General features: G+C 50.3%; 1 protein-coding gene and 2 non-coding genes across 10 annotated transcripts in view; all 3 read right to left on the reverse strand.

The window, feature by feature from the left end:
* Positions 1-1,439: 1,439 nt before the first annotated feature.
* The window catches only part of CHD4 (chromodomain helicase DNA binding protein 4), a 39,146-nt gene continuing 18,035 nt past the window's right edge, over positions 1,440-22,550 (reverse strand). For 2 of the 8 annotated variants that reach the window (XM_088480911.1, XM_088480912.1), the window contains exons 17-40: positions 22,369-22,506; positions 22,155-22,276; positions 21,858-22,031; positions 21,147-21,288; positions 20,929-21,060; positions 20,529-20,646; positions 20,100-20,224; positions 19,762-19,996; positions 19,499-19,674; positions 18,921-19,107; positions 18,720-18,806; positions 18,508-18,596; positions 18,068-18,201; positions 17,841-17,985; positions 11,299-11,464; positions 5,071-5,153; positions 4,843-4,975; positions 4,714-4,761; positions 4,508-4,633; positions 4,217-4,325; positions 3,524-3,656; positions 2,991-3,189; positions 2,064-2,227; positions 1,440-1,947 (exon numbers count right to left, since the gene is read on the reverse strand). In XM_088480911.1, coding sequence (XP_088337037.1) covers positions 1,930-1,947; positions 2,064-2,227; positions 2,991-3,189; positions 3,524-3,656; positions 4,217-4,325; positions 4,508-4,633; positions 4,714-4,761; positions 4,843-4,975; positions 5,071-5,153; positions 11,299-11,464; positions 17,841-17,985; positions 18,068-18,201; positions 18,508-18,596; positions 18,720-18,806; positions 18,921-19,107; positions 19,499-19,674; positions 19,762-19,996; positions 20,100-20,224; positions 20,529-20,646; positions 20,929-21,060; positions 21,147-21,288; positions 21,858-22,031; positions 22,155-22,276; positions 22,369-22,506 — 3,183 coding nt within the window. In that variant the 3' untranslated portion in view covers positions 1,440-1,929. The remainder of the gene's footprint in view (positions 1,948-2,063; positions 2,228-2,990; positions 3,190-3,523; positions 3,657-4,216; positions 4,326-4,507; positions 4,634-4,713; positions 4,762-4,842; positions 4,976-5,070; positions 5,154-11,298; positions 11,465-17,840; positions 17,986-18,067; positions 18,202-18,507; positions 18,597-18,719; positions 18,807-18,920; positions 19,108-19,498; positions 19,675-19,761; positions 19,997-20,099; positions 20,225-20,528; positions 20,647-20,928; positions 21,061-21,146; positions 21,289-21,857; positions 22,032-22,154; positions 22,277-22,368; positions 22,507-22,550) is intronic. The other 6 variants (XM_088480916.1, XM_088480918.1, XM_088480914.1 and 3 more) reach the window with 6 other exon arrangements.
* LOC148514794 (small Cajal body-specific RNA 11) lies at positions 11,057-11,196 on the reverse strand. Its single transcript, XR_015879460.1, has one exon.
* Positions 19,232-19,375, reverse strand: LOC148514795 (small Cajal body-specific RNA 11). Its single transcript, XR_015879461.1, has one exon.

A 22,550-nucleotide genomic window follows, 5' to 3' on the forward strand; every position in this document is an offset into this window, starting at 1 on the left:
TGCGGCTGAATCCGAAGTACTACGACGCAGCGGCCACACTTTCACGCCAAGTTGCGTTGTGCTTCGTATGCAGATAAACAAGTGTCGCGTATCAAATCAATCTGCAGTCTCGTGAAGTGGTTTTGTCAGATCACGACTAAGATGTACATAACGCATGGAAGAGACACTAAACCGCTCGGTGCGGATTCACCTGGTGTGTCTTGCACCGCATGGCGTATTGAGGCTAGTTGTATAAAGACACATCTGTACCTTAAGTAAGACCAAAGACAATCACATCACACATAAGAAAATAAATAAATCAGTGGTGATCTGAAACATATCGGTGGACGAAAGTCTAATGGAAAAATCGGTTTCTGATCATGATCTGAGTGTATTTTTTTTAGGGCAGTAATCATCCCATTAGCTCTAATGGGTAACACCGTTTTATTGCTGCCCCAATGTTTGTAATATCTCCCATTATGTTGGGAGATGTTGAAAAGTGATGTAGACCTGGGGTAAGCAATCTGTGGCACTGCACATCCCAGCATGCCCTGCATAGTTTTGCTGTTAAGGTTGGCTAAAACTGTGGCAGGCATGATGGGATGTTTAGTTCCACAGCAGCTGGTGTGCCGGAGGTTGCTCACCCCGGATGTAGAATACGCATTAAACCAGGGTGAGGCAATAAGCGTGCCCCCAGCTGTTGTATAACTACACATCCCTGCATTTGCTGCCATAGTTATGCCATGCTAGAACTGTTGTAATGCATGCTGGGATGTGTAGTTCAACAGCAGCTGGAGTGCCACTTATTGCCCACCCCTGCAAAAACGCATCCGATCTGCAGTTTACATTGTAAGAAAGGTTGGTATCTGGAAATAAATCTGCCCATCTCTCATCCTTGTACACGGACCTCGTAATATCAGCATAGGATTCATTCGGGACCCTCCCTTATTCCCGGATACTTAAATATATACCAGACTAGTGTTCATTCTAGTACCCTACACCGGTCACAACTTGTGCAGTTCCTCTTTCCTGCATGGGGTCACTCTATGCTCTGGTGCTTCTAGCACACTCAGCTGATGCAACAAACTGCTGAGATACAGACCAGAGTGCGCTAGAAGCACCAGAGCAAAGCAACTCCCCAGGCAGGAAAGAGGAACTGCACGGGTTGTGACAGGTGCAGGGTGCTAGAATGGACACTACCAGACATCTACACACAGAATGAGGCAGTCATTTTGTAAAATGGATCAATATTCCCAAGAATGCAGAATATCCATTAGGAATTAATGACATCAATGGGGCCATGAGGCAGGTTGGCTGGTTCTGCCCACAAAATGGCGATCTTCACTATACAACTATATTCAACATAAGAGGAGCCAAATGCAGGCCTACATTTGCAATAACGGAGTACAATCTCCCCGACATGGACCAAGGCACCATACAGAACTCAGGAAGAGTCTCAGTTAGTATTTTTGTGTTTTATTATACGACAACGCGTTCTGTATTAAAAAGAATGGAGGTAGGGTGTCTGTCCTGGGTGACACCCCTCCTGCCCCCCTCGGGCAGTGTGAGGGGATTGGAGCAAATAAAATTAAAGACAAAACAAAAAAAAAAAGTATTTCCTTCTGATTCCAGGATGCAATTTGCTCCTGTGCACAGGGTGAGTTTCTGGCCTTTGGGGTACTCGATGTGACCCTGAACCCCCCCGATGGAGGGGCGGACCTCATTATGAAGCAGCAGCACCATAGGATCATCCTTCACTCTTTTGAGGTCACAGCGACACCTTGCAGGATTCCCGTGACCCCACAAATAATGTTCCGGGAGTGCGGTTTCCACTCTGCCGAGTCTTTTCCCTGGATGTTGTACGGTGCCCTTCCCTGGGCCCTCTGCGCTTACTTGGGAATGTTTGGGGTGGGTGGATGCTTTGTCCTCCTGACCAGAGGAGGGGGATTGTTATTGCTGAGCCAACTGCTGAAAAAAAAAAGAGAAAAACTTTGTTAGACAGATGCCTGGTAATAGGAGCGTCCAACTGAACCACCAGCATTTTGTATTTAAAGTACTATTACAAGGATTTGGTAGGAACTCACCTGCTGGGGTTGGGGTTCACCTCCTCGGCTTGCCAGTCGGCTCAATATGTTCCGCTCTGACATCTGGAGTCGAACAGCCACGGGTGGAATTCGGGCGATGGTAGCTGGGAGACGGGTGACATCTGCTTTCATATCACTCAACAGTTCTTCCAACTGCTTAAGTACTGCGGGGATAGATGGAATGATACAGTTAAAAAAGCAGACGTGATAGAAAAGGAGATCTAGCCTACTTACACTAAGGGATGAAATCAGGTCCTACTTAAAAACAAACAAATAAAAACAACGATCCTCAGAAACTCACTAACATCTCCCATGTTTCATCAGAACAACATTTTGGCGTTTCAGGTTTATTTACAAAGGAAGCCTGGTATCCGGATGGAAGATCTCAAGTGTCTAGGTAGACCGTCAATAGGTTGACACCAAATGGTCAACATGTTTGTTCAGGATTATTTTAGGTTATGGTTAAGTACTAGGGGGGAGGGTTACAGTTAAAATGATAAAAAAAAGCGTCAACCTTTTTCTGTGTCGACCATTTGACTCGACCATCAGGTGTTGACCGACTGAATGTCTACCAGGGGTGGGCAATAAGCTCCCCTGCAGCTGTTGAACTACAAATCCCAGCATGCCCTGCAACAGTTTTAGCATGGCCAAAATGTGGCAGGGCATGCTGGGATGTGTAGTTCTACAACAGCTGGAGGTGGCCCCTAATTTCTAGATACTGTCAATTCTTTTATACCACACCCAGGTAGCATAGGAGGGCATAAGAATGCAGGGAACAGAGCGCTAATCTCAGAGCATGCGCCAGCTTTACACGCAAGCAGCTCAGTATGTAACACAAAACATTGGCTCTCTACCCCTTCAATGACTCATGTGTAGGAGGAGGAGGAGGGTGGAGTTAATGGAAACAAGACCTGTAGATACAGTCACTACCTTTGTGTAGAACGGCATTTGCTGGCTTGTTCCCTGCCATAGACTCTTTAGATAAGTGCTGGTGACTTTCTGCCAAACACTCCACCTCTGCGAATCTCGTGTTCAGAGCCATGGACGGGTGGGAGGGGTCTTCGGACATGTTGAGATAAGCAGCTCGTCTCAGCTGTTCCTCTATGACAAGTGCCTGTTCAAGGAGCTGTGTGGGAAAGATCAGACCGAGAATCAGCAAGTTGTACCCATAGGAAGGGAGGTTATCCAGCATACTCATAGGAGAGTGTGGGGAGGTGTAGGCTGCTCATTGCTATACAGAAAGAGCAGGGTGACTATCGGCAGCATCTTCCCAGGGGGAAGGAACGTAGGCTCAGCAGTCCCTCTGCGTACAGTACGAGGATTACACTATGGCTGGAAGGTCAGAGGGAAGCACGCCCTGCCTCCCTGCTGATGGAACGTAACTCTGGAGTGTGGCCCAGGATTGCTAAAAAGGAGGAGAAAGCAACAATATAATTGTGCGGCAGAAATGCCGGACTTACTTTAAACCGCCGGGCTAGAAACTTGTTTTTGATCTCCAGGAAGTTGCCCCGATTTACTTCCCCTTTGAAGGGTTCGTTGAGGATGGCATATCGCACGTCGTTCTGGATGTCCTGCCAGCGTGCATAGCCGTGACTGAGAGAGCGCCGCTCAGGAAATCTAACACAATGCATAATGCCCACAGATACGCTTTTCATTTATAGCGCATATTATACGGTCTGTTTGCCTCACCACAAACACCAGGCCAGTTTACCGAATAGAGTACCAGACTGTGCTATCAATGCAAAATATACTGGAAAAAACTAAAAAAAACAAAAAAAAAAACAAAAACTAAATCTAAAAATGTTCTGAAAAAGGTAAAAAACAGAAAACAATGGCTCAAGAAGCAGCATAAGAGGCAATAAAAGAGACTCACAAATCCATACAATATAAAGCATGGATCTATCTTATATATGGTAGCCAGGGGTAAAATAGAAGAGAGAAAAAAAAAAAAGTGTAAAGAAAAAGGAGGCGTTCATTCGAATAAATTCTAAAATAAAATTAAACTGGCAGTTGGAAGAAAAAAAAAAAAAAAAAATACAAAAAGTGCACCAACACTTGTAGATCTGCACCTGTATTGTGCGGAGCTCAATGCCTATATAGGAGTACACAAAGCAGGGTCACTGAAGCCCTTTCACAGTAAGGACAAAGGATACTTTATAATACCGGACAAAAGCCAATAATCGTGCCTTCGGTGCCAGATCTCATACGTCTTCTTGGTAACGGTTGCGGCCCTCTCTTCGTTTTGCCATAAGGAATGGAGCTCTGTGGGAGAGAGTGCAAAGAGTGAGTGCCACAATACAGCCATGCGAGTTCTCTAGTTGCTGTGCGGAGGTAAAGTTGAGACTCCTAGCTCCACCAAAACACACTTCTCGGAATGAATGGTCTACATATCCCTCCTTTATTTATGCAAAAGTGTAGATCACCCAGGCCTCCCCCTGCGTTACCTGTGAAGCCACCATCGGCAATGTTGAACATGAATCTTTGTTTGATGGCTGCAGCTTTCCTAATCTTCTCTTCCGTGGCTTCTTTAGGCGTTTCTCCATTCTGTAATGGAACTGGCTGGACCTCATCTAGAAGAAAAAGCGGGTGTGTGAGGAACATGCGCCACAGAATGGAGCACAGGACAGATGCAGAGGACAGGAACATTAACCTTTCTTGTCATCAACAGTGATCACTTCATCCACTTTCTCTGGCTCCGCTGTAAGAGAAGGAAAGAGACTTAGACTGATGCCTGGTGGACCCATAGTAAATATCCATTGCCGTCACCTTATTTCCTCACCTTTCTGTTCAGGCTCCACGGGGGGCTCAGCTGCCGGAGGCTTCTCCTGAGTGGGAGTCTCCGTCTCCTCAGGCTTCACCTCAGTCTGAGCAACCACCGGAGGAGAGCGGGACTCTGGTACAGGTGGGGTGCTCTTGGGAAAGGAAAAAAAAAAAGCAGAGGTAGTTAAGTGGAGTGTTTGAAGGACAGGCAAATGTGTGGAGAGAACAAGCATTTATCTACACTCACCTCATTGTTCTCCTCAGGAGGTTTCACTTCAGGTTCTGCGCTTTCCTCCTTTACCGGCCCTTCTTCAGTTTTCACACCCTCTTCTGTAGAGAAGTAGAAGGAGTATTAAAAACAAGAGATATGGTAAGAACTTACCTTTGTTATCTCTGTTTCTACGAAGTCCATAGGGTCCACAGGGTTGACCTTGGGGGTATAGCTGGATCTGGATCCACGGGCACCACGCAGTTAAAGCTTTGCTGCTCCCAGGATGCACTTGGGTCCGTCCTCCTCTATACCCCGCCCCGGCCACAGGCACCTCAGTTGGTAAGCAGCTAAGGCCGGAGGAGGAGACTAAACAGAGAGAAGGAAGACTGGAACACACAAGAAACCATACTCACAGAAATGGGAGACGGAAAACCGGTGACCAGCCACACAGCCCATTTGAAGCCAGGTGCGTCAGGGCGGGCGCCCTGTGGACCCTATGGACTTCGTAGAAACAGAGATAACAAAGGTAAGTTCTTACCATATCTCTTGTTTTCTACTTCAGGGTCCATAGGGGGTCACAGGGTTGACCTTGGGGATGTCCCAAAGCAGTTCAACTAAGGGCGGGGACGCTCCTGTGCTGAAAGGAGTACCCGGCGCCCAAAGGATGCATCCTGAGAGGCGAATGTGTCAAACGCATAAAACCTCAAAAACGTCTGAATTGAAGACCAAGTAGCCGCCTTACACAGCTGAACAGCGGAGGCGCCACGTCTAGCAGCCCAAGAGGGACCCACAGAACGAGTGGAATGAGCCTTAACAGAGGCTGGCACAGGTAAACCCTCCTGCGCATAAGCCTCACAAATAACTGAACGAAGCCAACGGGCTAACGTTTGCTTGTTGGCAGGCCAACCCCTCTTGTGAAAACCGAAGAGGACAAACAAAGAATCCGACTTCCTAACCGAAGCAGTCCGGTCCACATAGATTCTAAGTGCCCGGACCACATCCAAGGAAGCCTCACCAGCAGAAAGATCAGGTGACTGAAAAGCTGGCACAACAAGTTCCTGATTAATGTGGAACTTTGAAACCACTTTGGGCAAAAACTCAGGACTCGTGCGGAGCACTGCCCTGTCCTGGTGAAAAATCAGAAAAGGAGGGCGACAGGAAAGCGCCCCCAATTCTGAAACCCTCCTGGCCGAAGCAATTGCCAGGAGAAAAATGGTCTTAAACGTCAGCCACTTGAGCTCCACCGACTCAAGCGGCTCAAAAGGAGGACCCTGCAAGACCCTCAGTACCACCGTCAAGTCCCACGGAGCCACCGGAGGCACGAAGGGAGGCTGGATCCTGAGAACACCCTGGAAAAAGGTGTAAACATCTGGCAGTGTAGCAATCCGTCGCTGAAACCACACGGACAAAGCAGACACATGAACCTTCAGAGAGGCCAGGCGTAAGCCGAGGTCCAAACCCGATTGAAGAAATTCCAAGATTCTGGAAACCCGGAACACCTGCGGATCATAGTTTCTGGATTCACACCACTGAAAATAAGTGCGCCACACCCTGTGGTAAATCCGCGCGGAGGCAGGCTTGCGTGCCCTAAGCATGGTACCAATCACTGAACTGGAGAAACCCCTAGACCTCAAGACGGCTGTCTCAAGAGCCACGCCGTCAAAGACAGCCGACCCAGATCCGGGTAAAGGCAGGGCCCCTGAGACAACAGGTCCCGACGCTGAGGAAGAAGGTACGGAGCGTCGATGGAGAGGCACCTCAGATCGGAGTACCAAGGACGTCTGGGCCACGCCGGAGCCACCAGCACGAGCGTGCCGCCGTCCTGCTTGAATTTCCGCAGAACCCGAGGAAGTAAGGATATCGGAGGAAACAGATACGCCAGGTGAAACGTCCATTTCACCGACAGAGCGTCTACCAGACAGGCGCCTGCGTCTCTTGTCCTTGACCCGTAAACGGGCAACTTGTGATTGTGACGGGAGGCCATCAAGTCCAGCTCCGGCAGCCCCCACCTGTCCACGAGTAGCTGAAACACCTCTGGGTGAAGCGACCATTCCCCGGGATGCACATCGTGACGGCTGAGGAAGTCCGCCTCCCAATTGAGGACTCCGGGAATGAAGACTGCCGAGATCGCTGGAACGTGACACTCCGCCCAAGCAAGAATGCGAGACACCTCCGACATTGCTGCCCGACTGCGAGTTCCCCCTTGGTGGTTGATGTACGCCACCGTGGTAGCGTTGTCGGACTGCACCTGAACCGCCCTTCCGTGAAGAGCGGGGCCGGACGACTGCAGGGCCCTGTACACAGCCCGCAGTTCCAGGATGTTGATGGGGAGAAGTGCTTCTTCCGCGGACCAACGACCCTGAAGCGATAATGAGCCGGTCACTGCCCCCCAACCCCGAAGACTGGCATCCGTCGTGAGCAGGACCCAGTCCGGGATCCAAAAGGGGCGCCCCTCGACCAGATGCACCGTCTGAAGCCACCAAGCCAAAGACTGCCGAACCTCCGCGGACAACACCAGCATCTGAGAGCGGATCCGGTGAGGTAACCCGTTCCATTCCGATAGAATCAGCGCCTGCAGGGGCCGGGAATGGAACTGGGCAAATTCCACCATGTCGAATGTCGACACCATGGACCCCAGAACTCTCATAGCTGAATGGACCGACAGGCGGCAACTGCTCAGGCAACTGTGTATCCGCAGCTGCAGGGAGGAGACCTTCTCTGGAGTCAGGAAAATCCGCTGCTGACGAGAATCCAGCAGGGCTCCCAAATGAACCATCCGCTGTGATGGAATCAGGGAGGACTTCTTCCAGTTTATCAACCACCCGTGTGCTTGAAGACAAGCAATGGTCAGGTGGAGATGTCGAAGAAGCACCTCCGGGGAGCTCGCCAGCAGCAGAAGATCGTCCAGGTATGGCAACAGACGTAGACCCCGAAGGTGGGCAGCCATAACCGCCATCACCTTGGTGAACACCCTCGGAGCCGTGGAAAGGCCAAAAGGCAACGCCCGAAATTGGTAGTGATGGTTCAGGATAGCAAACCTCAGATACCGCTGATGTGCCGGTGCTATGGGCACATGGAGATAGGCGTCCTGGATATCGAGGGAGACCATATAATCCCCGGGTTCCATCGCCAGAATGATGGAACGTAACGTTTCCATCCTGAACCTGGGAACTCTGAGGTATCTGTTCAGAGACTTCAAATTCAGGATAGGGCGATGAGAACCATTGGGTTTCTGTACCAGAAACAGAGTAGAATAGTAGCCCGTCCCGCGCTGAGACTGCGGAACGGGAACAATGACCCCTGCTTGTAGCAAGGATTCTATAGCTACCTGAATCTGACCAGCTTTGGTCTTGTCCAGAGAAGGACTCGTACAGAAAAACTGGTGGGGCGGCCTGAACCGAAAAGACAGGGCGTACCCCTGAGAGACTACTTCTCGAACCCAGGCATCCGTGGTGGTATTGTGCCAACACTGGGCGAATTGGAGAAGTCGGCCTCCCACTCTGGGGTCCCCCAGAGAGAGGCCCGTCCCATCAGGCAGCAGGCTTATCCTCCTGCTTGGAAGAAGGGCGTCGAGCACTCCATGCTTGCTTCTTGGGCTTGGGTGCGGCCTTGGTCGCCGAATGTCTCGGGAAGGACTGGCCCTTGGCCTTACCCTGAACCCGAAAGGACCGAAAGGCAGAGCTCCTCACTTTAGCCGGCGCAGAGGCCGAAGGGAGAAAAGCCGACTTGGACTTAGCCAAAGTATCCACTATTCTGTCCAAATCCGGACCAAATAGTAAATCACCATTAAAAGGCAAGGCCTCCAGACCCTTTTTTGAATCTGCATCAGCCCTCCAGGACCTCAGCCACAGGGAGCGCCGAGCAGATACCGCTGCAGCCGACACCCTAGAAGTGAGCAGGCTGGCATCCAAAGACGCTTCCCCAATATAGGAAGCTGCATCCCGCATCTGTCCCACTAACGCTCTCTGGATATCCGGAGCCTCATCAGGAAAGGTATCCTCCAAGGCATTGGCCCATGCCTCAATGGCTTTAGCCACCCAGGAGATAGCCATGGACGGGCGAGCCACCGCCCCGGAAAGAGAATAAATGGACTTTAAACAAGTCTCCACCTTCCTGTCCGTGGGATCCTTCAAAGAGGAGATAGACGGCAATGGCAACGTCGCGCTTTTGATCAAGCGGGTAACGTGGGAATCCACCGCCGGCGGAGTTTCCCATTTCCTGCAATGAGCTTCAGGAAAAGGATAGTTCGCCGCCAACCTCTTCTGTGGATGGAACCTCTTACTAGGTAATTGCCAGGCCGCCGCCATATGATCCGATAATTGATCAGACAGGGGGAACACAGTTGAGGTCACCTTGGCCTTTTTAAAATTAGGAAACTTCGACCTAGGAGCCGGCGCATCATCCTCAACATGTAGGATAGCCCGCACCGCCCTAACTAAGGCTGGAACATTAATGGAAGACTTAGCTTCCACCTCCTGCCCCATGACATCAGAGTCAGAGTCCTCATGGATTTCTCCATCATCTGAGGACACTTCCGAGTCCGACAACTGCGCAGCTAGTGAACTCACAACCGGACGTTTAGACACCCTTGGTGGCACATCACCTTGCAACATGGACTGAAACGCCGAGGATGAAGCCGCCAGACTCTGTACGGAGCTGGATAGAACATCCACCCAAGGCGGAGGCTGCAAAGGCACTACAGACTGACACGACCCTGGGGAAGACTGCACATACACAGGCAGTCCCGAGTAAGGACCCACAGTCTGGGCCCCGGGGGAAGACCGCAACATTTGTGGAACCCTCGGGGAATGGGGGATGGTGGGCTGCGGTAACGCCCTAGAAGGGACCGATAACCGGTCCGCAATAGACGCCAGCACCTGTGAAAACATCGCCCAAGGAGGGTCCTGTGATACAGGGGGGTTGGAGGGGCCCGGTACCAGCTGGCACCGCCCGCACACCTGCCGGGCCGTAGGAGAAGGAAAGGGATAGGTATAAGCTGACAGTAAAGGAGAATAAGTCACAGACAGGCAGCACTAGCAATAGTCACATACAATGCAGAAAAGTTATACTCACTGCACCTTCCGCTACAATCAACCGCCCAGATTCAGTGTCTGGGAGGGCTATAGCGCTGTGTACACTGTCCTTTAGCAGGGGAGAGGTACACAGGGGGACCGGTCCACTTGATACCGCCTGGGAGTCTGCGATGTGCCAGTAAAGATGGCCGCCGGAGACCTCAGAGGAGGAGTGGCCATAAGATAAGAGCAGCTCAGCGACGCCAGACTGCTAGTTGAAAAGCGCGCTGAGCTGAGGGGAGGAGCCGCTAGACAGGGAAGGCTGCCTCCCCTGGCTAGCAATTAACCCCCGGGTTGCCGGTCCCGCTACCAGCCTGATACCCTGGTGGTCTAGCGGACACGCGGGGTATTCCTCAATTGAGGGGGAGCCCGCCGCCGCCGCTAGCGCCTCCGGTCTGTCCCCAGAGACCGGAGGCTCCTGACTGCATTGAAGTATCCGCGGGCCGCCGCACGCGGCGACCCGCGGCTTACCTGATCCCCGTCGCGTCCGGCAGCAGTCAAGGGAGTCCCCAGAGCCCGGCTAGTACAGGCTCTGGGGTCCCGCCGCGATCCCCAGAGCTGTACTGGCGTCGCGGCGCCAGCGGGGAGAAGGAGCGGCAGCGTGGACGTCCTAAAGGACAGTCTGATGCTGCCGCTCTAACAGTGTAAAAAAAGAAGAAAAAAATAAAAAATTTCTCTTTTAAAATAAAGCTTAGGGGCTGCTCCTGCAGCCCCACTGCGACAGGTGACCCGACTCCGGCCGGGCACCAACTAAAACTGAGGTGCCTGTGGCCGGGGTATAGAGGAGGACGGACCCAAGTGCATCCTGGGAGCAGCAAAGCTTTAACTGCGTGGTGCCCGTGGATCCAGATCCAGCTATACCCCCAAGGTCAACCCTGTGGACCCCCTATGGACCCTGAAGTAGAAACAGCGGTACAAGCGCCAGACAAGATTCCCTAATCCAGCTTTACAATGTCCTGTCGAGCCTTTAAGGGAGAGCACTCGTCTGTGTGCAGCCCTCCTAAACAGACAGGCTTACTCTACGTCCAGCCATGGCCCCCCGCACTCATAGGAGGGAAAGGGGGGGCAATCTGTCATATCAGCAGGACGAGAACGGCAGGTCATAAATTCCTATAGAAGCTCTAAAATCCTAGGAGGTGTCCAGTAACGACCACTCTGAGTTAGATTGTGAGATGTTGGCTATGAAACTTACCATTTGCTACAGCTGGAGCTGGGGTATTCGGCTGTGTGTCCCCGGGTGTTGATGGGGTGGGAGTTTTTGGAGAGGGAGAGTCAATGGGAGAGGTTTTCTTGTTCTCCTCAGACTCGGCGAGTTCTGGCATACTCCAACGCCCATTGACATGCTCAAATTCTTGAACCTGGTGAGGACAATCGTGTTGAACAGAGAATACAATTCTGGCTCCTACAACAAAAGTCTGTGCTTCGCTTGTACGTCACACTGACTGGGTACTGCCATCTTATATAGGCAAACACATTCTAATTTATCTTTGTATATAATTGTGTTACTTTAAGTCCTATAACGACAATACATTTTAATCTAGTTTCTGTACTAGTTAGACTGCTTGCAGGCGTTTGCTGTCCAGGAAACATAATAGACCTTTTCTCCGCAATCCCTTTAACTTTCCAGGACTTTCCCTGTCAATCTTATGGCTGTATGATAATCCTCTCACAATACAATAGTCTGAGGAGTGGCCAGGTGGCAAAGACAGGTGTCAAGTCATTGGTGATGTGGTTTATAGAGATTCAAAAAGGGCTGTAAATATATCAGACAGCAGGCAAAAGGTATCGCCCGCCTGATCATAGTCTGTATAGAGAATCTAGAACAGGCCACGGTGCTGAGAAAAACAAGAGATATGGTAAGAACTTACCTTTGTTATCTCTGTTTCTACGAAGTCCATAGGGTCCACAGGGTTGACCTTGGGGTATAGGTTGGGAACCAAATCCGGGCACCACGCAGTTAAAGCTTTTAGCTCCCAGGATGCACTTGGGTCCACTCTCCCTATAACCCCACCCCCAAGCCAGAGGCACCTCAGTTTGTAAGTAGCCAAAGGCCGGAGGAGGAGAGAAAAAGAGAGAGAAAACTGGAACACTCGATAACCATACTCACAGAAATGGGAGACGGAAAACCGGTGACCAGCCACACAGCCCATTCGAAGCCAGGTGCGTCAGGGCGGGCGCCCTGTGGACCCTATGGACTTCGTAGAAACAGAGATAACAAGAGATATGGTAAGAACTTACCTTTGTTTTCTACTTCAGGGTCCATAGGGGGTCCACAGGGTTGACCTTGGGGATGTCCCAAAGCAGTTCAACCAAGGGAGGGGACGCTCCTGTGCTGAGAGGAGAATCCGCCGCCAAAAAGGAAGCATCTGGAGAGGCAAAGGAAACCAATGCCTAGAACCTTAAAAAGGTGTGGACAGAAGACCACGTGGCCATCTAGCAAGGCAAAACAGCCAAGGCGCCACAGCGAGCCACCCACGAGGGTTACATGGCCCGAGAAAAAACAAGCATCAATAACAGAAAGGCCTACCCATGGGTAGGCCCCTGAAGAAGACATACGAGGCCGTCCAGCCAACATTTGGCCATAGGCCGGCCATCCTTTCCTGTTAAAACCAGAAATTTCAGACCACCAACAAGGAGTCCGATTAACGGATCACATAAATCCACAGAGGCCGGACTACAGTCAACGAGGCCACACCAGCCGAGAGGACTGGGGACTGAATGGCCTCACCATAAGTTCCAGAATAATATGGAACCTAAAAATCACTAAGAAGAAACACAGGGTGAGAGCAACTCACACCCTGACAAGATGCCCTCCAGAAGAGGGAGCCACATGAGAACGCTCCCAATTCCGACACTCACCTGGGTGATATAAACTCCCTGAGAGAAAGAGAGAAAGCCAAAGCAATAGACCATGTAATGGCTATCACAACCAGCGGTTCCATCGACTGTCCCCGAAGGGAACGAAGAACCACTACTAACTCCCAAGGAGTCCCTAGGGAGGACAAATGGAGGCATAATCCAGAAAACACTCCAAAGGATGAACTGGATATCAGAGCGGAGCAATTCCATATCTTAATCATACTGACAGTGTAGAGATCCGCACTGTCAGGAAGGCCAGGCCGAGGGTGAAACCCAAGCCAGCCGGAAGGAATGCTCGAATATCTGGAAATCCTGGACCCCAGAGGATCATATCGACAGGTATAATACCATAAGAATTATGGCTGCCACAGTTTGGGGTAGGTCCCAGCAAAAGCTGATCCATGTGCTCTAATCATTCCAACGATGACAAAGCCAGGGAAGCCGTAAGACCACTGTAGGGACGCAGTCAAAGACAAACTACCCAGGTCCAAGGCAAACCCCAGGACCCTGAGACAACAGGTCTGGGCAGTGAAGCATCAGGAATGGAGTATCGATGGAGAGACTCCGAAAAACCAAGTACCCCTGACATCTGGGGCAATCAGGAGCCACCAGCAGGAAAGCATCTCCGTCTCGATTGAAACACTTCCCTCGAGGAAGAATGGAGACCGGAGAACACAGGTACGCAAATTGGAAGAACCACTTCACCGACAAAGAGTCACTGAAGGTTGCTTCAGAATCCCCAGAGTTGGACTGTAACACCATAGTGTGATAGAGTCAGAAGGCCATGAGGGTCACCTCAGGAGGACCCCCCCCCCCCCCTGCTAACCAGGAGATGAAACCTCTCTTGGGGAAGAGACTAGTCCCCTGGATGCACGTCGTGACGGCTGAGGACTCCCGCTTCCCAATGGAGAGCACCTGAAATGAACACTGTCGAGATGGTCGGGAGGAGACCCTTAGACAATGTCCGAATGTATGACATACCTGACATTGCCACCCAACGAACAGTATTGCTAAAAAGAAAGCCACTGTTCTGACCCTGTCGGACTGAACTTTTTCAGGTTCACCGGGAAACAAGGGCTATGCCAGAGTGAAGGCCCAAGACAGGCTAAAGTTCCAACAAGTTAATTGACAGGGTGGAATCGACAGACATCCAACTGCACTGAAATGGATGCGAACCAGACACTGTCCTTAGCAAAGAATAACCTGGACGAGATGGCCATAGTCACCCGAAAAGGGACCGACTTGCCTCCGGGGAGAGCATCATCGTTTGAACAGTGATCAGACAGAAAAAACTTGTTCCATCTGGAGATAAGCCAATTATGGAAAGGCCTGGAATGGAACTAAGCCCATTCCACCCTTCCAAAGGCAGACACTGAATAGTGGACCATGCATCCCAGAGTGTAAAGACATATGTCGACTGCGCAGACATCCATGTACTCCTAATGGAAGAGTGGAGATGCCGTCTTACGCCAGAAGAATTCTCAGATTCTGAGAATCCAGCAGGGCTCCTAGGTGAAGAATACCCAAAAAGGGATGCAGGGAGGACTTTTTCCCCATTGATTAAACGTCTGCACCCTGAAGAAGCCACAGTCAACCTGACCCGGCTGTAAAGTACCCCGGTGATCCTGCTAAGAGCAGGAGGCCATCCAGGTACAGGAGCATTGGGATATACTGAACAGAAGAACTGTGAGAAAATCCAAAACGCTGGTAAACCCCTGTGGGGCTGAGAGCAGTCTCAACAGGCAGAGCCCGAAAAATCCTAAGTGCTGTGATACAGCAAACCTCAGTCCATGCTGAGGTAAGGTCTCTGTAAGTACCCGTAGGCACGCGTCTGTATCTCCAGTGATACCATAAAGTCCCCAGGTTCCAAACATAGTATGATGGAGCATAGGGATTGCCTCCTGAGCCCAGGTAGCTTTAGGAACTGGTTCAGGGAAATGAGACAGAGAATAGGCCAAAGAGGACCATTCAGCCACCGCACCAGAAAGAAAGCAGAACAACCAGTCCCTCGCTGAGAAAGTGGGGATGGCCCAATTAGCTCCGCTTACCGCAACAACTGTATAGCTTTCTGGATTTGTAAGGCCCTGTTCCGAATAAGGGCCTGAGTACCATCACATGGAAATAGGCCGCCTGAGCAAAGAGAGTGCGTACCCTCCTACCCACGTAGCCGCGGCAACTAGACACTAGTACCGGGCAAACTAAGAAAATCGCCATCTCCCAGTGGTAGGCCTGTCTCGTCAGGCTGACGATATATCCGTAGGTTCAGAAGCAGGATCGGCTGGCAGTCCAGGCCTGCTCGGAACTGGATATGTCGGCCCTTGTAAAGGCCGACAGTCTATGAAGAAACAGACCTTTAGGCTGACCCAGAGGACAAAAAGACTTAATAGTCTGAGGCCCTATAGTGAGCATAGCTGAAGGCGGGAAATTTGTACTGCCACTGTCAAGGTCAGGACCCAACAAGATCTACCCTATAGATGGTATCTGCACCTCTGCATTCCCAGAGCGCAGCCATAGGGTATTACGGAGGATACCGTCGCAGCCGGAACTCTGAAAGTTAGGAGCTGGTATCCAATATAGGCATGTCCACCTATGACAACTGCATATATTACGAGAGCGACCAAATACATTTGAACCCCAGACGTGTTGGAGGGGAAAAAACATTACAAATGCATCAGCTCAGTATGTAATAGTATTAACCAACCATGCTATAGCCATGGTAGGATGGGTAACAACCCCTGAAAGCGAGTATACTGATTTCAGGCAGAGTTACCACCTACGGATCAGAAGAATCCGACCACGCAGGAATGGGAGGCGTAGTAACGTCTGTAATCAGACGAGTAACATGCCCATCCACCCCAGGAGGGGCTCATGATGACCCTCAGGGAATTTGGGACAGGAGACCAAACACTGTTGTAATACCTCATATCTGGCAACAGCCAGAGTCCCGCCGTGCGATCCCCCCGCTAGTCAGCAACAGGGAACCAGAAGGCACGCCATACTGAGGGTGTATGATACAGGTGCAGGTCAACATTCACTCTAACCAGAATGGACCTGCCACCAGCCCAAAGCAGGGATAATAATACTTGAGATAGGCTTCCCCCCGTGTAAGAGGGAAAGAGCCCAAAACAGTATCCAGTTCACGGTAGAGCCAAGTGGGAAGTAACCACAGGGCGTCAACCACGCCAATTTGCGTTTCATAGAAAAACGACATCCACCCAGTGTGGCTGTTGTGGTAATCCCTGCAAGGGGCATGACAGACTATTGTGGCACCAGGGGGAATTCATATACTCGAAAAACCCCTGTAGGGAGCGGTAGTCTGTGTCACTGGGGAAGAGTGCAAGAAACTGCGAGATACCCTGAGATGAAAAAGGGGTAGTATGGTGAAGTAACCCCAAGTGAGGTACAACAATGGGGCCCGCCCGGCGATCCGCAATTAAGAGGATCCCGAGAAAACAAACCGCCCAAGGGGGTCGTGAAAGGGGTCGGCACCCGATGACGCCACATACAGAACCCTTTAAGAGTTAAATCCTCCGCACTAACACCTGCAGCACATGGCTTGCAGGATAGTAAAAATGGGTGCAGCATAACGCTCTTGATCAAGCAGCGCTATACTGGTCCTGACTGATACTAAAAATTAGCTGCAGGGACCCATTTTCAGCGTATGCAACACACAGTTCCACTCAAAATATGGCAACGTGCAGCACGCAACAGTATGTGACAAACCTCACAAATATTAACAAGTATATAAATGTGAGGTCTCAGAACCACCCCAAGTACAGCTGTATTAGGGCAGATAAGGAAAGGGATAGATATACACTGACAGGTGAGAGAATACAGACAGTCAGCACTAGCATAAGTCACATACAATGCAGATATATACATATATACATAAACATGTCATATAATATACTATTACACTGCATGCAACTTACCCAGATTCAGTGTCTGGGAAGGCTACAGCGCTGTGTACACTGACCTAGTGGTGAGGTACGCAGGGGGACTGGGCCAACTGCCATCTCCGGAGATTTCTGCTGCACCACAGAGAAATGGCCGCTGGAGACCTCAGAAGAAGCGTGGCTCACGGAGGAAGCAGCTCAGCGACGCCAGACTATAGATACTGAAAGGCGCGCTGAGCTGAGGGGAGGAGCCGCTGTAACAGGGAAAGCTTCCTCCCCTGGCCGGCTATTAACCCCCGGGACGCCGGCTCCCTGCACCGAACACTAAGTCCCTGGTGGTCTAGTGGACACACGGGGTATGGGGGGCCCGCCGCCACTGCCGGCGCCTCCGGTCTGTCCCCAGAGACCGGAGGCACAGGACTGCATTTCAAATGCGCGGATCACCGCAAGCGGTGATCCGCGACCTTACCTGCTCCCCGTGGATCCGGCAGCAGTCCTGGGCGCCCGCAGAGTCCGGCTAGTACAGACTCTGGGGTCCCGCTGAGATCCCCAGATCTGTACTGGCGTCTCAGCGCCAGCGGGGTGACGGAGCGGCAGCTTAGACGTCCTATGGACAGTCTGACGCTGCCGCTCTGAAGAATCCAAAGGAAAAATAAAAAACTCTGTCCTTTAGAAAAAATAAAGCTTAGGGGCTGCTAATCAGCTCCCCACTGCACTAAACGGTGACCCGACTCCGGCCGGGCACAACTTAAACTGAGGTGCCTCTGGCTTGGGGGTGGGGTTATAGGGAGAGTAGACCCAAGTGCATCCTGGGAGCTAAAAGCTTTAACTGCGTGGTGCCCGGATTTGGTTCCCAACCTATACCCCAAGGTCAACCCTGTGGACCCCCTATGGACCCTGAAGTAGAAATATGAGGTTACAGTCTTTTAAGCCCCATTACAGCATTTTACACGCAACATACTGGAAGCGGCAACCTTACCTTCTTGCGGATAAGCGACATCACGCCAATTCTTGTTAATACATGTTGGCGGGAGAGACCTTCTCTTGGGACTCCATCTGCAAATGTCTCCGCCCCGTCTGCACCCGGCTCACATAGATGACGCATGAACAAAGACACATATGCCCTAGAAGATGTAGACAAAACGCGTGACTACACTTGAGGGGACAGCACACTGTCCATTTAAAAAGGTGCTCAGATTCTCTTACTTAAATTCCTTCTCCGATTTGCCACGTAGATCTCGGACGAGCCATTGGGTAGTGAAAGCATCCTGCGGTGGCATGCCGTAACGCATAATGGCGTTCAAGAAAGCCTTTCGCTGCCGGGCATTGAAACCTAGTACCTGAAAGAATGACAGTAGTCAGCTAACAGTCCAGACTGTATTGGTAAAACCACCACTTGCATAGCATACATTTTAATTGAAAACAGACTGCAATGCTGCCCAATATATACACTGCAGAATACAGAAAGGTCCGATGCTGGCGGTCATACAAGGCATCATCTAGCACGAAGGTGCAGAAGAGGACGTCCGTTAACAGAGTATACCAACTCAAGTTTCTATAAACTAGGGAGCCATTACCAGATTCACAGCATCACAATGGTACCCTCCACCTGAAATACCCCAACAGGTTCTACTAATTGTTCATACCTCGATGTTGCCTCCTACACGAGCCAGGAGGGGCGGAAGAGGTTTGTCCTTATCGTTTCTCAAACCTTTTCTGTTGGGCCGACGAGCTGCTGTACAAATAAAAGAGGTAAGACACTTGTGTGCAGCAGCACGGAGTGGGCAGGGAAGTTGCGGGAGTAGGAAACAAAATAAATAAATAAAAAAAGTACATGAAGGGTGCAACAAATACTGACCCTCTGAGCGCTCATCGAAATCTTCATCTCCTTCTTCGGAAGCCACGGAATAATCAGATTGGTTATCGGACTGATCATCCTGCCAGTCTGTGGGTGAAATTGGAAGTCAGTATAGTAGTTCAAATTAGATGGGAGGGACAATTAAATATTTCCTGTGCATGCACAAAGGATTATATATAAATGAAAAAAAAAGAAAAAGACCCTCGCCTCTGTCCTCTTGGCTGCCATCATTGTAGTTGACTTGTTTACGGATTCTCTTTCCTTTGCCCAGGTTCCGGGCCAGGTCTTCCTGTTGCTGTTCGTAGTGGTGGCGGAGAAGCTTCTCCCAGTAGTCAGGATCCACGCTCTCCTCCTGCTTGATGATCTCACGAACCACCTCCTCTTCATCCTAATCAGAAAAACCATGACAAAAACTGCTCTTACCAAGCTTTAACCTCAATTGTGTGCCAACACAGAGAGAATGCAATAAACTGTACTGTAGCACAAAGACTAAACGAGCCCTATTCTTCCGAAGTGTCCAGTCAAGCCTTTAAGGGAGTGCACATTTCTCTGTGTGGCCCTCCTAAACAGACAGGGTTAGTGTACGTCCAGCTGTGGCCCCCATCTAATCATACTGGAGGAAGAGGGGGGGGAACAGTGTTGTGAGAGCTGGACAGAGAAGGCATGTGGTTACACATGAGCAGATCTCTGTATAGACCATAACAGATAACTCATCAGTCCCTCCCAACCAGCCACAGAAAAGCACACGAGTTTGGACACGGCATGTCCAAGTCACTTACGGCCATCTCCTCTTCCCGGACCACGTATTGCGCCACTTTAAAGGAGCTCAGATACTCGTTCATTCCCTGTATTTCGGTGTCTTCTATCTCATCCTGGTTCCTGTCAAGCAGTCTCGATATGGCTTTGTCGTCATAATGAATGACGCTGATGTCCTCACCCTCCTTGTTTTCACCACCTGCGATGACACAGCGTTAAGGGACAGAAGTCACTCACAGGGCATATCTCCAGGGTCTCCACCGTTGGCATTTCAAGCATTACCTACCTTCTGTTGCTTCATCCTTGAAGAGCTCTTCAGTACCAAACTTGAGGATATCATCCAGTTCCTGCTTCGACATGGAGCCCGTTTTGGAGCCGAGACCCGGCCTTACGACTAAATGAGTGAGCATCATCTTCTTCTTGGCTACCTGAGTGATCCTCTCTTCTACCGATGCACGAGTTACAAATCGGTAGATCATGACCTTCTTGTTTTGGCCAATACGGTGAGCTCTACTGAAAGCCTAATGGCGGAAAAAGGCCAAATCAGAGCAGTCCAGAAAGGGAGGGGGGGGGGCGGACGGGGGACACCATCTTCCACAGCCGAGGAAGGTCTTTGCTCCTTACCTGAATATCGTTGTGAGGGTTCCAGTCAGAATCATAGATGATCACAGTATCTGCTGTGGCCAGATTAATCCCCAAACCTCCAGCACGAGTGGACAGGAGGAAACAAAACTGCTGGGCACCAGGAGCTATAGGATAAGAGAAAAATAAACACTTACAGGACCAAGAGAAGGAGGACTCCAATAGGTTAAAATCATTTGATAACCTTACCCCTCCAGAAACCCCCCCAAACATAAACCAATGTTTTCCCCCTAAAAAGGAAGATCCCTATTAAATATTGTGCAGGCGGAGCACTTGGGTCTTGTTGGCTGAACAGATTCCAGATCAGTTAGGCTACATGGACAGATTCTTTCGGTAAACAGACTCCACACGCTGAAAAAGTCATAATTAGCCAATACATGCACCCTGATCCAGGCACAAAACGATACTCACCATTAAATCGATCAATGGCTTCCTGACGCATGTTTCCAGTGATTCCTCCATCTATCCGCTCATATTTATACCCCTCATGCTCAAGGAAGTCTTCCAACAAGTCTAACATTTTGGTCATCTAGACAGAGACGGGAGGTCAAAACAAATCCCTTACAGAACACTTCTACAGGCACTCAAGTAGCGGATGAAAACCACATTTTTCTTTTTTAAGAAACCATTTATCATCACAGGAAGAGGGCAGTGGTACATAAATCAGGAACATACAGTTGCTTTATTTTGGCCAAACTGTCTTTACATTCTCCAAAAATACAGAATGTGCTGAGAATTATGGTACATGTCTGCAGGCCGATCAATACCATCATGGCTATGAAAATCAAATAAGGAAGCAAGTAGTGCTAACCTGGGAGAAGATGAGAACTCTATGTCCATCGTCCTTCAGCTTTCTCAACATCTTCTGTAACAGCAGCAACTTCCCGGCCCCTTTGATAAGGGCGCTACCATCGTACATTCCATTGGGCATCTTGGGCGCTTCCTGCAGAAAATAGTGTGGAATTAAGGTAAAGTGGGCACATGGAATAACAAGGTGTGGGCACATGGAATAACAGTCTCCCCTCTTACCATAGCAGCCACTGGGAAGAGGTACGGGTGGTTGCAGCATTTCTTGAGGTCCATCACTACATTGAGCAGAGACACTTGGTTGCCGCCTCCTCGAGTGTTTAAAGCCTCAAAGTTTCTCGTGAGGATGAACTTGTAATATTTCCTGAAAATAGGAGGGTATTAACAATTTGCACCAAGAACTCAGGGCCTGATTCAGACCCGCTCGCAAGCGCGTCGATGGTGGCCCAGTGTGCACGCGCATGACGGCTCCGTCGTGCGCATGCGCGAGACCCGGATAGCGACGGGGAAGCAGTTGCTCCGGGTCTCGCTACAAAGGGGGCGTGCTGTCGATGTTGAGTGACAGCATGCCCCCTTTAGTGGGCGGGCCGGGGGCGTGTCTGCCCAGACGGAGGCGTTCCCATGGGAACGCCTACCGTCTGGGGCGGCCCCACTGACATCACAAGTGATGTCAGTGGGAGTGCTTTCGGCTCTGATAATGCCAAAAGCACTCTTGGGCTTGCGGCAACGAGACCCTACCGCAAGGGTCTCATCGCAAGCCCGATGGTCTTGACCATCATCATGGATGCTCGCATAAGCTGTGGGTGGTAACATTAAAAAAATAAAAAATAAATAACCTGCACCGATACAGATCATTCAGAGCGTCCGGCTCTGAATCAGGCCCTCAATGCAACAGAGTCAAGAGGACTCCGAAGTCTTCCCACCATTACTCACTTCTGCATGGGGCTGAGCTCCACACGTACAATGAGCTCAGTCTTCGAAGGCATGTTCTTGAAGACATCAGCCTTCAATCTTCTCAACATGTGAGGACCCAACATGTCATGGAGCTTCTTGATTTGATCTTCCTTCGCAATGTCTGCAAATTCCTCCAGGAAACCCTCCAGGTTACTGTAGACAGCAATCAATGGTTACCCCGAAAATAGAAGTTGGGGGGAGAAACAACAACAACAAAAAAAACCAACACCACACCCCTCTAAGAGGTGAGAACAAATAATCTTCATGGTTACGTACTTGAATCGCTCTGGGGTCAAGAAATTGAGCAAGTGGAACAATTCCTCTAAATTGTTTTGCAGGGGGGTTCCAGTCAGAAGCAGCTTGTGCTGAAGACTGTATCCATTCAGGACTCTGAAAAACTTAAATACAAAGAAAAACAAAAAGTTGGCCATGAAAAACAGCGGCACATTCAGCCAAGTGTTTGCCGAACAATGACCTACTGCCTCCTTACTTTGGACTGGTTGTTTTTTAGGCGATGAGCTTCATCAACTACTAGACAAGCCCAATCTATGGATCCCAGGACAGCCATGTCGATGGTAATCAGCTCATAGGAGGTTAGCAGCACATGAAACTTCACAGATGCCTCTTTCTGTAGGATAAATGAAGGTGGTTAAGCCCTCCAAGCTCTCCAAC

Source organism: Taudactylus pleione, unplaced genomic scaffold (genome assembly GCF_031769625.1).
Source record: "Taudactylus pleione unplaced genomic scaffold, aTauple2 ptg000258l, whole genome shotgun sequence".
Taxonomy (NCBI): Eukaryota; Metazoa; Chordata; class Amphibia; order Anura; family Myobatrachidae; genus Taudactylus; species Taudactylus pleione.